The sequence below is a fragment of the Choristoneura fumiferana genome, chromosome 18 (genome assembly GCF_025370935.1).
Source record: "Choristoneura fumiferana chromosome 18, NRCan_CFum_1, whole genome shotgun sequence".
Lineage (NCBI taxonomy): Eukaryota > Metazoa > Arthropoda > Insecta > Lepidoptera > Tortricidae > Choristoneura > Choristoneura fumiferana.
The window spans coordinates 1,199,786-1,215,235 of NC_133489.1; the positions used below are offsets into that span (position 1 = coordinate 1,199,786).

General features: G+C 38.0%; 1 protein-coding gene across 4 annotated transcripts; it reads right to left on the bottom strand.

The window, feature by feature from the left end:
* Positions 1-2,292: 2,292 nt before the first annotated feature.
* LOC141438230 (phospholipid scramblase family member 5-like) lies at positions 2,293-13,910 on the bottom strand. Of its 4 annotated transcripts, none has more exons than XM_074102022.1 (6): positions 13,835-13,910; positions 10,184-10,347; positions 8,463-8,665; positions 6,000-6,191; positions 4,294-4,452; positions 2,293-3,009 (listed from the first exon to the last, which is right to left on the bottom strand). In XM_074102022.1, the coding sequence occupies exons 2-6, from the start codon at positions 10,203-10,205 to the stop codon at positions 2,986-2,988; spliced, it is 600 nt and encodes a 199-aa protein (XP_073958123.1). In that variant the 5' UTR covers positions 10,206-10,347; positions 13,835-13,910; the 3' UTR covers positions 2,293-2,985. The 4 variants fall into 4 exon arrangements, with proteins under 4 accessions (XP_073958123.1, XP_073958122.1, XP_073958120.1 ...); XM_074102021.1 differs by having other exon boundaries at positions 13,754-13,903; XM_074102019.1 differs by having other exon boundaries at positions 13,713-13,903.
* Positions 13,911-15,450: the final 1,540 nt, after the last annotated feature.

Here is a 15,450-nt window from a genome sequence, read left to right on the forward strand (position 1 = left end):
AAGTTCCGTTCCCAATCCGCACTGGGCCCGCGTGGGAACTATGGCCCAAGCCCTCTTGTTTTGAGAGGAGGCCTGTGCCCAGCAGTGGGACGTATATAGGCTAGAATGATGACTGAAATAATACTGATTCCAAAATCACTTGCCTTTGAAACAACTTTAACCTCTGAACCTTTCGTTTTTATACCTCAGCTCTATTACAAGGGTTGATGCTCCAAATTTGATTAAATTAAATGTTTAGACTCGTCAATTCCCGACCCACATCCCTATCTATACTGCCACACAGTTATCACGTACACCCAAAAACGGCGCTACCGGCGCGAAGTTCTTTGGTAATAGTATGCGGAGATTTCAGTTACAAATTTTGCCACCGGTGTAACTAACTTTGTGTTTTAGTTTATAGGTTAACTTTGGTTATAAAAGCAAGTAAAGCCTTCAGTTGCTTATCGGCCGCTTCCCTTTTGGCCTGTTTTTAACTGTTTATTAACTTGTTATTGTTACTAGGTTTTTATATTACTTTTGTTATGAAAACGGTGGTTTTTATTGCAAGAGCTTTGGAAGATAGTAGATTTCTGCCTCGCTTGCATTTTTGAAAAGAAAAAGAAAGAAAAGAAAAATAAAAAAAGGTACCTAGTCCTTTCGAAATGAACGATGATTTTTTGGATTTTAAAGTTAACACTATTATATTTTTTAAATCATATTGCTCTTTCAATTTTTTTTATTGCAAAATAATTCAATTTATTAGATAAAAAGATATTTATTTCCAAACCCAAGCAGCGAGGAATAATTTTATTTTAGTAAGTAAACTAACTACCTACCACGCAATACAAAAATAATGTTTATTTTATTTTGATTTTCTTTTGTTTTTCTGAAGAAAGATTATGTATTACTAGTTATTAGTATGTACAGTTAAGGGGACTTTATGCACTTAACATTAAGGCCGTGTACATACATATTTTTGCAACTGTACAACTCCTCACATTTCACTCGACTTATAACGCCATCTAGCCAAAACATTCTGAACTTACAATCCTGCCAAACTTGCTCTCAAAGTCAACGTATAATCTGCGGTAGAGCTTTTATACCTTTTTGTAAACAGCGACATCTATTGGAATAAGTTCTTAGTTTCATTCAACCCATTAAATGCTGCTTCGTGTTGGATATCCCTTACCCGCAACACTACAGTGATATAGTTTACTTACCTACTCAAAAGATGGCGTTGTATGTAGTCAAAAATGTGTGTAAAGTAATCACAATGAGGGCTATCGCGTATGAATTCACCGCTAGAGACGCTAGTGTAGCGTGAGGTCTCCGAAATGTCCAATCTCATAGTTTTTGGGTGAGCAACGCGGGTTTATTTATAATTAGAATAATTTTGTGAATATTTTGCAATACCTGAAATTAATTATGGCAAAATATGCATTCCGGGGCAATTAATGTCTGTGTTTTGAGACAGTTTTGTCTTTCGGAAACCTTTGTCGTCTCTTTTTACCGAACAAAACGGGAACTATGCAACACTGTGGCATGCTTGATATTTTTATGGTACGGTTTTAAGGTGTATTAAATACGATTTTAATCTAAACTTTGTTTTCACGCCCGTAACAACAGACTTTGAAAGCCATACTTAAAAACCTCACGCTACAGTGCGCGTTTAGATGTAGTGAGACAAAAAACGATAGCCCTCATTTCGCTATCTTATTATATTTGTGTGCGTAAAACAACGGCAAAAATGCGAAAATTTAATAAAATTTAATGAGAGAAAACTAAAAACATAATGTAAAACATTTATTTGTTAAAATACTTTTAAAGCAGGTTTTTTGTTGACTTTATTCGCATTGCTATCCAACCTGCATTAAATACATATTATGTATTTCGATTCTCATATCAATCTAACAAACTCACAAGCTAACACGGCAGGGCCAATGAAAGCTTGTAATAGTGTCACGTAATAATCTGGCCGTGACACACAGATAAATGTAGGTACAGTCGAAGCCAAAGATATATTTACACTTTATTACCTTGTCGCTGTCACTTAAAGTTTGTATAAAATTTTCAGATGGCTTTGTCAAGGGCAGACCTCTTGAGGGGAGGTTGACCTTAAAGCAGGCCTAGTAGGTTACTCTTTGAGTAAAACAATAAGACGTTTTGACAATTTTTTAATCAAAAATTGTACACAAAAAATAACGGGCCTAGTATGACAAAATTAAAAGTAAAAGTATTACAAGAATCTCAGGTAGTAAGTTCAAGCGATTTTATAGAGAAGTCGGTTCTGATCCTCTCTCTGTCTCCCTGGCCTACACTTTCCTGGAGTCGGAGAGAAGAACCCGGAGCGAAGAGGGCTGGCCACAGCAGGGGGCCTGGTCCAGCTGAGCGACCTGGTTGATCCGTCATTCTGCTCAGAGATCCCTAATTGAGGAAAGCGCCATCTAGCTTACACTGAGCTAACTAAGATGTCAGCGACCGCCTGTATGCATCGTGACAGCTTACAGTGCCAAGGTACAGTCGAGCGCCAAAATATGGACTTATCTAACCCTTCAAAAATATGTACAGTCACCAGCACCAATATCTGACACAACAAGCGTGCATAAATATCTAATACGACTCTATTTCTAGGGCCGGAAAGACAAGTCAGATATTTTTGCACGCTCAACTGTGGCAGATATTAATGCTGGTGACTGTACCACAGACTCTTATTCCGATGTGGATCGAGTAAGCTCATAGTAGGTTAGTTTGGGCATGTATAGATCTGACTACATAATCTTTATTTTATTTTTCTTTTTGATAACCCTTGCACATTTGCGACTGATAGCCGTAAGTGTAGGCACAAGTGTATGTACAACCGTCGGGCCTCTAAAAATAAAATTACTGAATTTAGTTACTTTGAACAGTAAGTAATTGTATTTATTCAATTAGAAAAAAAAAGAATTATGTTGTAAATGCAATTGTTTTCAAATAAATGCGTTTTTTGTGTCCAGCAATCTTCAACACTCAGTTTTCATAGTACAGGAAGTCCTGAAAATAAAAAAGTGCTGTTTTAGATATCTCTACGAAAGTTTTTTACTTTTAGTCGACATAGTTGCTACATATATCTGTATAAAAATTACAGCTTTCTAGCACTAACAGTCTCCGAGCAAAACCGCTGACGGACGAACAGACAGACATACATAGGTGTGGGTCGTTACATGATTTGAGCGAAATGAAACGAAACTGGTGACAAAAATCACATCACTAATTACTAAAACCAGTGATTTTAGTAACCAGTTTCTTTCACTGCCGGCAGTGACGCGTTCTTTGACAGTCACTGTAACCGAATTGAAATGAAACTAGTATTTAACGTTTTTTGCTAGAAGCTATGTCGTTATTTATCACAAGCATCATTTTTAGGTGTAAGTAATGTCAGTAATTTCATAAGAATCGTTTCTTTGACGTTGTTTAAAGTCAGTATTTTTTTATGTACTGAATATTATACTTGTTTACTTGTTAATTAATGTAAGATATATTCCCGGTTATCCCACTTAGGGCTGTTTCACCATCGATTGATTAGTGTTAACTGGCGGTTAGGTGTGATGCCGTCTCTATTTGTTTTGTTCGAATAGACGGAGACGGCATCACATTTAACCGTCGGTCAACGCTAATCAATTTTGTAAGTGATGTTACTTTTTCACGTCTAAACCGCTGAACTGATTTAGATTAAATTCGGTATACGCATAGTTTGAGTCCTGAAGAAGAACATAGGATAGTTTTTATCGAGGAAAATTGCATACTTCCAATGGGATAGCGATAAACGAATTCTACACAGACGGAGTCGCAAGCAAGTTACTTAGTTACTTAAGTATAGTTTTTACCCGCGGCTTCGTACACGTAAATTATTAGATCCAGCAGCTGAATTGAAATTTCGGGATTTTAAAAAATTCTCGTGGAAATTCCCAAAAAATAAAATGGTGGTTTTTTGACGTTATATTACAAACAATCTTGTCAAATTTCATGACTCTAAGCCCAGCGGATGTTGTTACGTGTTTTTGATCCCTATCCCGTGGGAATATCGGTATAAAAAGTAGCCTATATTTTATTTCATAATAGCATTTTAATAATAAGTATTTGAGTATTTGATATGAATTTTAGCTTAATACCTCCACGCGTTCCTGGGAAAAAGAGTCATGATAGACAGACAGACAGACAGACGGACAAAAAGTGATCCTATAAGAGTTCCGTTTTTTCCTTAAGAGGTACGGAACCCTAAAAATGTATAATTTATGCCTCTCTTCAACGTGTCTTTCGACTGATGATTACACTCACTATCAAGAAGCAGGTGCCTATGATAGCAGCCTTGATGTTAACAGAAGCGCCAGGCGGGAAGTGGATCTCGTAGTTGTCCTTATCCGTGAACATCTCCCGCGCCGCGCCTCCCCAGCGCTTGCTGATCACCCCCATTGGCTGCTTCTGAGTGTTGAATAGCTGGAACATGATACAGTTAAAGATTAACACATGACGGTGGTGGATGAGGGCATCTGGGCCGATGTTTGTCAGAAACTTTGTGAAATCCTTTTTAGGGTTCCGGAGCCAAAATGGCAAAAACGGAACCCTTATAGTTTCGCCATGTCAGTCTGTCTGTCTGTCCGTCCGTCCGCGGCTTTGCACGAATATGTATGTAAACTATGCCGACAAAATGGTACAATAAAAATTCAAAAAAAAAATTTTTTTAGTGTACCTCCCATAGACGTAAAGTGGGGGTGTTTTTTTTTTCTCATCCGACCTTGTTGTGTGGGGTATCGTTGGATAGATCTTTTAATCATAAATCATTAGGGGGTTACTAAAACGATTTTTCGATTCAGTGATTTGTTTGCAAAATATTTAACTTTAAAGTACAAATTTTCAAAATCAAGCCCCCCCCCCCCGTAAAATCTAAACCGGTGGGTGGAAAATTTTAAAAATTCAGGATGGTAGTAAGTGTATCAAACTTTCAAGGAAAACTATAACGGTTAAATTTGCTTGAGAATTATTAGTAGTTTAAGAGTAAATAGCAGCCTAAGGTATAAAATATACCTAAACTTGGAAGATTCCGTATAAAATACATCCTTAAAAAATATTACTTATTTTTTTCGTAATGGCTATGGAACCCTATTTTGGGCGTGTCCGACACGCTTTTGGCTGGTTTATTTAATGGCAGAATATATTTATTTAAACAATGAATTTTTACATAAAAATCAAAAACACATAAAATTAACTAAAATAAAAGGCAGAATAATTATTTCGGATAAATATAGGTATGGTTAAGTGCAAAGATATCGACACGTTCAAAGTTTCAAAAATATGTATAAGTGCATAAAGACTTAACAATTAAGGTATTTGTGTATTTGGAAATAATTCTGATCCGCATTGGCGATCCCTTACTTCAAATAGCGAGCCTACTGTGTTAAAATAGTATGTTATCTGTTATGTTAAATTATACTTGTTTAATAATGTTGTAAATCTGTTTAAAAAAATATACACCTCGTTGAGTTTCTTGCCGGATTCTCTCAACAGAGATTTTTCCGAACCGGTGGTAGATTTTTTTTTGACATTCATAAGTGCTTGTTATAGCCTAAATTGAACAAAGATATTCTGACTTTGACTTTGAAAAGGTCGTGTATACATAATATTTTTATAACTTTGGCCGTGTTTGTATCTTTGCACTTGACTGTACTTATTTAGCATAAGAATCATTTCGATTCGATGGAGTTGCTAGATTGCCTTAGGATATACTTTGACCAAGAATAGTAGTATTCAGGGATTGATATGATAAGGGAGCAGGAAGGCAAGTTTACCTAGCATCAAAGCATGTTTTTAGTTTTAAACTATTTCTACTTATTAGCATGCTAAGTGGTCACTCTTTTCGACTAAGTATTTTAAATTTATACATATTTCTTAATCTAAAACCTTGTCTTGTATTGTATTGTAAAACCCTTTAATGTTACATAAAAACACATGAGATTACTCTTTATTCGTCCCCAGGTTTTACTTACCCTGAAGTCGGCCTCCCCCGTGGTGGACACCGGGCCCTTGACCCTGAGCAGCGGCTGGTCGTTGGCGTCATTGATGTTGAGTACAGGCTTGAAGAAGGTCATCTCCTGGCGCACCACGCTGACCAGTTTACCGTACACTGTGACGTCCATCTTGTCCGGCCCGAACGTGTACGGCCGACGGAGACGGACCACCTGGTAATGGAATATGAAACAAACAGATATTAATAGGTGGGTCATTCTAGCGTGTGAACCGCCCCAATTTTTGTGGTCGCTTTTTTTATGAATGGGCAGTAGAATTTGATGACATTTTCTATTATGAACTAAAATAATTTCTTTGCTCACCCGCGACCTTATGATAGCTAAGTTTATGGAAGATATGCGTGTTCATGCAGGTCCTCCACCTCCACACTGTAAGAACATACACAAATCACCCAAACCCAACTATCACCACCACCACACTAACGCGTTTCGAACTCAACCAGAGCTTATCTCCAGAGCAACACAACCGTACACTACCAGTTTTTTTTTTATTCTACTGGATGGCAAACGAGCAAGTGGGTCTCCTGATGGTAAGAGATCACCACCGCCCATAAACATCTGCAACACCAGGGGTATTGCAGATGCGTTGCCAACCTAGAGGCCTAAGATGGGATACCTCAAGTGCCAGTAATTTCACCGGCTGTCTTACTCTCCACGCCGAAACACAACAGTGCAAGCACTGCTGCTTCACGGCAGAACTACCAGATGTTAAACATCTGGTCTGGTGGAGTCTAACATCTGGTAGCATGGTGAACTCCATAAGCGGCAAGCGGCCTAACCTGCAGTGCTACTACGAAACTCGAAACTCGAAGTTCGTATCGTACCGTCCCTCTCGCTCTCGTATTAAATAGAATATGTGTCAGAGGGACCGCACGACACGAACTTCGAGTTTCGTAGTAATAAAAAATACAAAAAGATTCCAAAAAACCAATCTTAATTTGATTGCTTAGTAACGACATCTTTTGTCCGGGTGAGCGGTTAGTTCCAATGAAGTGCCGAAAGTTTCTCGATGAGAGTTACGGTATAGAATAGATGTCGCTAGCGTCACTGCTTAAGTGGCTAAATAAGAAACAAACAAGCTGAGATTTGAGGTGCATAGGGGAAATTCGTGTCTGTACCGTTGACCAGCAGTGGTGTAGCGGTATAGCACGCGGTACGGAATACCGAGGACTTGGGTTCGATTCCCAGTGCTGGTTTTTTTTCTGGTTTTTCTGTGCATCTGTATTTCAGTTTGTATTTTCAATTTAGGTTTTACGGGATGACCGTAAAAGTAAAAATTTGGAATTGAAATAAAAAATACAAAATGATTCCAAAAAACCAATCTTAATATCGTAGTAGCCCTGCTGTGCTTTAAAAAGTTGTAGGCGACGGGCTGGAGTGAAGTACTGCGCCGCTCTGTTCAGTACCCCAGTATCTTTGAAGCTAGTATTTAAAATGTCTCTCTCTCTTTATTTCATAATCATACGAAGTGATGAAGCGCTGTTATGTTTTCAAAACAACTCTCGTTATCAAATTAAATCAACTGGCCGTGAATGTGCAGGTTGCACCCGATACCATAAAAGCTCCATAAACAAGTCCATTAGGGGGCTTGGGGCGGGTCGATGCCCCCCCACGGATCACCCCTGGGCGACATGACCGGAGATGGGGTCAATGGCGTTGTTCTAAGCTGAAGCACTTAATGAAAAGAGATGGTAACGCGCTTTACCCTCTGCCAGTGGTGTGGATTAGGATAAGGAATAAATCGCAGGCCGTGGATTTCGTACTTAGGTAACCATGAATATCTAGAGTAAGCATAGCAGAGCCCCTCTCCCAAACAAAGTATAGGTGGGGCTACTATTTTAAACTCCCGACGCAAAAAGAGGGGTGTTATAAGTTTGACCGCTATGTGTGTCTGTCTGTGGCACCGTAGCTCTTAAGCGGGTGGTTTTCACAACATAATAATTATTAAATTTAGATACAAACAATAGATTGTCACTTATAATAGTCACGTTGGTGATATAGGGCCCAGGACGTTGATCAGCCCATTTGACTTAAAACCTAGCCTAGCTAACGTGGCCTAGTGGTTTGACCTATCGCCTCTCAAGCAGGGGATGGTGCGTTCAAACCCCGGCTCGCACAAAATTCATGTGCGGAATAAAATTTGAAATTTACCACGAGTGGAGTTCCCAATCCACACTGGGCCCGCGTGGGGAACTACGGCCCAAGCTCTCTCGTTCTGAGAGGAGGCCTGTGCCCGGCAGTGGGACATGTATAGGCTGAGAATGCTGGGTGGATGCGGTCTGACCTCTGTGTTCAAGTTTCAAGGGTCCGTTGCCTAGTTGGAAATCAGTTACTGTCCAGCTGACCTAATTTGGCAGACACTCCGATGACTTCTACAGGAAGTAAAGACACGTGTCAAACGCATGTCAAAGACTCAAAACGAACCTCTGTGTTCTGCCCGTCGTAGATGTTAATCTTGAAGGCGCGGTCCTTCCCCCCGAACATGTGGTTCAGGAGCCCCGAGTCTTCCTTGGCGTACAGCAGCTCTGCGCCATCTGGCGACATCACCACGTATTTGTTGTTGGCCGAAAGGACACTGCCCTTCTGCCGGATGTGGACGGTGCTGAGCGACTCAAGCCGGCTCAAGCCTGGAAAATAAGATGGTTAAGCCACTTGCAATCAGCCTGGTTTCGCACGGGAGCCGTTTTGGAAAAGTCTATAATCAAAGACCATTGTCAACGGTAACTTCAAAATTTTCACCTCCCTTTCCCAAAACCCGCGCAAAACCGGAGCGCGTCGCTTATCAACTCCTATTTCTAGTTTCCAACCGTGACTTTGTCTGCGTTTAATTTATTTATTGCACGAAACCCTACTTAACACACGGGATATTTTTAAAAAATCGTTTTTTTTAATTATAATAGCTCCCTACTCACATGTAAGAATTTATGTAACAAATTATTATAATTACGGACATAGAGCTGCTTGGAATGGAAATTTTGGGAACATCCCAAAAAAAGTTATAAGCTTTTTAATTACCTTGTTGCATAAAAAATTTAAAATCTCTAATAATTATAATTTCGTAAATAGAGCCGTTTTGTATGGAAATATCTCTTTTATGTTTTATCCCGAAGAAATTCCGATAAATCGCTTGGTAGTGCACCTCTATGACCTTCAAGAAATATGTCTGCGAAATTTCAAGTGTCTGGCTCCATGGATGATGATGAAACAGTCAAGAAAAGTACAGTCGTGGAAACTGAATCACGCACCAGGGTGGAGCCTTTTCATAATCAATTTCGCTATGATTTCTTCGGCAAATATATGGCAATGTCAACATGATATAAGTAGCACAGAGGTTCCACACTAGCACGTGATTCAGGTTCCTTGTCTCTAATTACTCCTAACAATCGCTCACTAGAATATATTAATATTAAGTATCAAATAAATATCACGGGACAATTCACACCAATTGACCTAGTCCCAAAGTAAGCTTAGCAAAGCTTGTGTTATGGGTACTAAGCAACGGATAAATGTAAATACATAGATAGATACATACTTAAATACATATATAAACACCCAAGACCCGAGAACAAACATTCGTATTTTTCATACAAATATCTGCCCCGACACGGGAATCGAACCCGGGACCTCAAGCTTCGTAGTCAGGTTCTCTAACCACTAGGCCATCTGGTCGTCTAAATATTTTAAGTAACTAGACTTCACCCGCGGCTTCACACGCGTAAACTGTTCGATCTGGTACAATTGAAATTCCGGGATTTTTAAAAATTCCCCTAGGAATTCCCAAAATTTATATCGTGGTCTTCATTGAGGTTGTGTTAAGAACAAATGTGCAAAATTTCAAGACTGTAAACCCAGCGGTTGAAATTTCAAGATTTTATCCCTACGTGCGAATATCGGGATAAAAAGTAGCCCATGTGTTATTCCAGACGTGCAGCTACCAACATACTAAATTTCATGACTAAGCCCAGCGGTTTTTAATTCGAGATTTTATCCATATCCCGTGGGAATATCGGGATAAAAAGTAGCCTATGTGTTAATCGAGACGTCCAGCTATCTACGTCCAGCCAGGAACAAGGTAACAAACATGCTCACTCACAAAAAAAATCGCATTTATAATATAAAAGTAGGAAAGTAGGATAACAACTTACCTGTCTGTACCGCGGTCGCCATTCTTTACTTAAATCTCGCACAATTTAGTCCAACTCTTCACTTCTACAGCAACACTATTTGACAAGTTGATAAATTCATTCACATTATCTCGTCACTTCACTGTACACTTCATAGTTTCAGTTCATATATCGTATATCCCTTGCTATATTTTCACACGACCAAATAAGTTTTAATTTTGACGACCGGATGGCTAAGTGGTTAGAGCACCTGACTACGAAGCTTGAGGTCCTGGGTTCGAATCCCGGCCGGGGCAGATATTTGTGTGAATAACACGAATGTTTGTTCTCGGGTCTTGGATGTTTAATATGTATTTAAGTGTGTATTTATCGATATAAGTATGTTTATCCGTTGCCTAGTATCCATAGTACAAGCTTTGCTTAGTATGGGACTAGGTCAATTGGTGTCAAGTGTCCCATAATATTTATTTATTTATTTAATACCTACAAGATTTTTTGTTGGCTAGACATTGCCATCGAGACTTATATACTCGTGCGTACGAGTAGGTATACCAAATTTAAAATCAATCCGACCACTCACAGCACGATTACATTATACATACTAACTTTTGCCCGCGGCTTGGCTCGCGTGGAATTCAGTCATCGCGCGCTGCTCCCTCGGGAACTGCATTTTTTCGGGATAAAAAGAATCCTATGCCACTTTCTGGCCCATGAACTATCTCTATGCCAAAAATCACGTCGATCCGCCGCTCCGTTTCGACGTGAAAGACGGACAAACATACAAAAATATTAGTATGGATTGTGAGGACATTTCTCTGGTGAGTATTGTTATCTACTAAAAGCCTATTGTTGCAAACTTCTTGCATTTTGTACTCTTTTACTGTTTATATAAAGTTATTTTTTTATAATTATGTCATTGCTGTTTGTTTTAGTTGTCGTATTGATTATATTTGATTGAGTTGTGTCTGTGTCGTGAAATTAAATAATAATTTTATCTTGATCATTTTATTTCATTTGCTTTTAGTAAATAAGTCTTAATAAGGTTGCATAAGTAATATAAAGAGTTACCGGTTACCGATCTCGCTCGTTTCGGAATAAGCGATAGTGAGCTAAAACTCCTGTAAACTTTTATTTCGACATTCTACAATTGTTTCAAATACTCAAATATATCTAAGTACCTATAACATAACTCATTTCCGATAGAAGGAATAAAAGATAAAAATACGTGGGTAAATGTCTAGATTTAACAGCGATGAGTGGGCCCTAAGTTAAGTAGGTACTTAAGTGGTTTAAACCTCACTCTAAATATATTAAGAGATGAGATGAGATAGTTCTCTTATAGTTTTTGTGTCAGTCCAGTTGGCGCTTATCGTGTTATCCATTTTATAACTGCGATATTCGTGCCATGTTTGTGATTGTTACAACTGTTAAAAGCTTTTATTTTGTTAATTGTTTATCATTTATTTAAACAAATGCATTATTGTAAAGGTACAATTGAAGTACTTATACTAAACTGTCCCAAAAATTACTTCCCTGCGGAAGAGTGCCCATAAGGCTGGCTGCATTTCCGCGCTGTATCGTGATCATAATAAATATAAATGAGCCAATCGCAAGCAAGGCGTCAAACGGATCTCACGACACTAACGCCATCTAGCGACATTTTTCCTGTCGACAAACACATATAGGTATAACCGACTGTATGAATCGACCCCACTCTTCGAGGTGTGCTATTTCTAATGACTCGTATTATAAACATTAATGCTCACTTTACGTCAGTCGTTTGAAATGACCGATAATAAATTATGGGTATGACTTAATATTGCGTGCAGTAGCCACTAAAAATAGAAAATTCCATAACTTTCTAGTAGAGTAGGTTGAACTTTATTTAGAAACTAGATTTTACCCGCAACAGCGCTCGCTTAAACGTAATGTAAAATGGGGTGAGTAAGGACAAAATTGAAGTTCAAACCTCGATAAAAAAATATTTTCATGTGTGGCAAGTCACTATTAGATTATTGTATTCGCAATTCACATAAGTATACCAAATTTCAAGTCAATCCAACTACTGGAAGTTGGTCGAATTTAACTTGCAAATTTGAGTGTAGGCCGGCAGATAGACAGACAACGGGACAGTTGAAACAAAAAAAAAACACTTCCGTCTCGTGGCAAAAAAAATTATGCCATTTCCCACTAATAGGTACCTACCTATTATAAATGCGAAAGTTTGTAAGTCTGTTTGTTTGTTAGGTACTTCACCATGTCTAAACCGCTGAACCGATATGAAATTCGGTATACAGATAGTTTGCGTCCGAAAATTGCATAGTTCCCGCGAAATAGTGAAAGGAATAGAAAACTTAATTCACTTCTTACGCTCTAAAATTACGCCAATATAGCCGCATGTAGCGGGCGTAAAACGCATTGTTTAATCCCATGGGAGTGTAAAGTTTTTTTTTATTGTTCCGAGTGCCTTACGCCAAACAAATATGGCTGTATGTAAGAACGTTTCTATAAAATATACCACGAAGGTATTTTAAGTTTCTTTCGCAAAGACAAAGCGCTACTGTCAATAATTAAATATGCTTACGTCCACTTGCAGGTTTAAGTGGTCTTAAGTCCTGTCAGATCCATACAAGAACTGTCAGTTTAAGCCTTAAATCGAGATTAAAAAAAAGCCTACAAGACGTCCTTAAAATCACTAGTACCTAACAGTTCGCGACGCGGATAAAGCATAATAGTCAAGGCCGCTTCATTTGGGACAATTAAAAGTAAGAGGAAACAATGTAAAATTAATAACAAAACTAGTTTTTCATCATCACTCAGCCGAATATAATTTATCAATGTACGACTTCAAAAAAACAAGGAAGTTGTCTATTTTTTTTTTGGAAGGAACTTTTTTTATATTATAGCCTGTGAGGTACCCATTCTGAATCATTAATTAAACTATTAAACTTCCAAATTAACTACCTTTCAGTAATTTTTATACTAGGTTTTACTCATTATTATATAGCCGCGTATCCACTAGAGGCAGCCTCGGGCCGAGCGGCTGCCTCGCTCCGAGGCCGCGCAAGTGGAGACGCTGCCAAAGGCACGGCTCAGACTGAGTCGCCTTTGAGCACGGCCAAAAAACCGACAAAATATGGCTCGGCTCGCGGTGCTCGGCCTTAGGCTGCTCTAATGGATACGCGGCTTATTCAGGTATGACAGTTAAATTGAAATTGCCATGTTCCCCAAGGGAATCCACAAAGACTACTTTAGTGCACGGATTTTACATGCGTACTCCCGGATCCCGCGGGAATATCGGAAAGAAGTAGCACTGTTTTATTTCAGAAATTCAGCTATCTAAGTAAAGAAAGCTATCCAAATCCGTCCAGCCATTTTACTAGCTTTTTAACGAAAGAACTGGCATAAAAATATCAAAAGACTTACTTGACCGATTGTACTTATAGATAATTTATACTATTGAAAACAAATACTATCCGCTCATATAACATGATATCATCAACATACAAAACAAAACTAACAAAAAATACAAAACAATATTTACACATACAACTACTAATCTTTAATCACATAAAAACCGCCAGACACAACCTTCACTTAGTGCAATCACATGAATAACTAAGTTATAATATATTTAACTGTTTATTTAGAATATTTTAGATCGATTAATACATAATACTAATGAAATATGTCCGTAAACACGACGCGCGCGGTCGGCGAGTTCAGCGATACTAACCATTACTTGCCATTGAAACCTTATGGACAAGATACTTCGATGTGAGATGGAAATGCCACATATGCATAATGGTCTGATGTTTGTCTGTAACTCAAAACTCCAACATTATACAACATTAGACATTAGCAAAAAAAACACGTTTGTTTTATGAGAATAATTGGAGCCCCCGTAAAATATTTAGTTTATTTTAATATAATTATTATTTTTTAAGTTGATTATGCAATGAATAACAAGTAAAAAACGGCAAAAAAAAAAACACGTTTGTTGTATTAAATTCAATATTTATTTTATTCTGTTCCTACTATTTGTTGTTATAGCGGCCACAGTAATAGATAATCTGTGAAAATTTCAAGTGTCTAACTATTACGGCTCAAAAGATATAGCCCTGTGTGTGACAAACGGACAGAAAGCGGAGTATGAGTAATAGGGTTCCGTTGTCACCCTTTGGATACGGTACCCTAAAAATGCGCATAACTCGAAATGGTCTCAAATCAGGAAAGGCGTGGGTTATTGGGTTCATTTCACAAAAAAAGCCTTGTAAAATTATAAGTTTTTCACCTGATTTTTGGACTTAAAATGTAGTCAAACAGGTATGAAAACATTAAAATGAAAGTACCTAAAAATATGTACGCGGGGAATCAAACGAACCCAACCACCTACTGAACTACTTATTCTGGATGAATTTGAAAACACCTTGTATACAGCGTTAATTTTTTAAAAGAACACAAAAAGTAACCAGGCGTTGATTTTAATTCTATAACGCGATATCAGTCAAGGGCAAAGATATCGACACGGCCAAAGTTACAAAAATATGTAATACACGACTTTGTGCACTTAACATTAAAGCCGTGTAGGTATACATATTTTTTCAACTTTGGCCATGTCGATATCTTTCCCCTTGACTGTACCATCAGCCAAATAAGTGGTCTATCAGTTTTCTAACAAGTTCCTATCAAATGAATATGTCGCTAAAGTTGAACTTTCAAGTTGACAGACACGTCTATTGGCAATATTGTTTTATGACATGCAAACGATTATTAACTTTCGGGTGGTAGACAGAGATACCCAGGTATAACACCTCAGATTAGGGGGTAATCTGTGGTAGTGGTCACTTCCAGCCGTCTGTACGCTGAGATCTTTTAAACTAAGCGACGGATTTAAATGCGGTTTTCACAGTCAGTTAGATATTTTTTCATGTACTTAAGGTTTATTTATATGATACATTATACTAAACCATGCGTCCTGGCTTTGCGCGGGTGTAGTTTTTGAGAAATGGAGCAAAATTATATTTTATTTTGAACTATTTAGATCCGTCTCTTTTCATAGCGCTTCATCGGTATTTCAAACAACTAAGCGCGATTACAATTCTAAACATACGAGATATGTCTCAAGGTTAAATACACAGTCATGTTATTATGTATGCTTAAATTATAAAGGTTATCGCGATATCAAGAATACAATTGTTATAAAAAATTTACAACAATTAAAACAAAATCTCACTAATATCATAAATGCGAAATTAAGTGTCTGTCTGTCTGTTAACTCTTTACGC

Excerpts from the sequence above, each read along its gene's own strand:
- LOC141438230 (XM_074102022.1), bottom strand. The coding sequence starts at position 10,205 with ATGGCGACCGCGGTACAGACAG. Across the intron at positions 8,666-10,183 it reads GGCGACCGCGGTACAGACAG|GCTTGAGCCGGCTTGAGTCG; the intron begins GTAAGTTGTTAT and ends CTTATTTTCCAG. Across the intron at positions 4,453-5,999 it reads CGGGGGAGGCCGACTTCAGG|CTATTCAACACTCAGAAGCA; the intron begins GTAAGTAAAACC and ends ATCATGTTCCAG.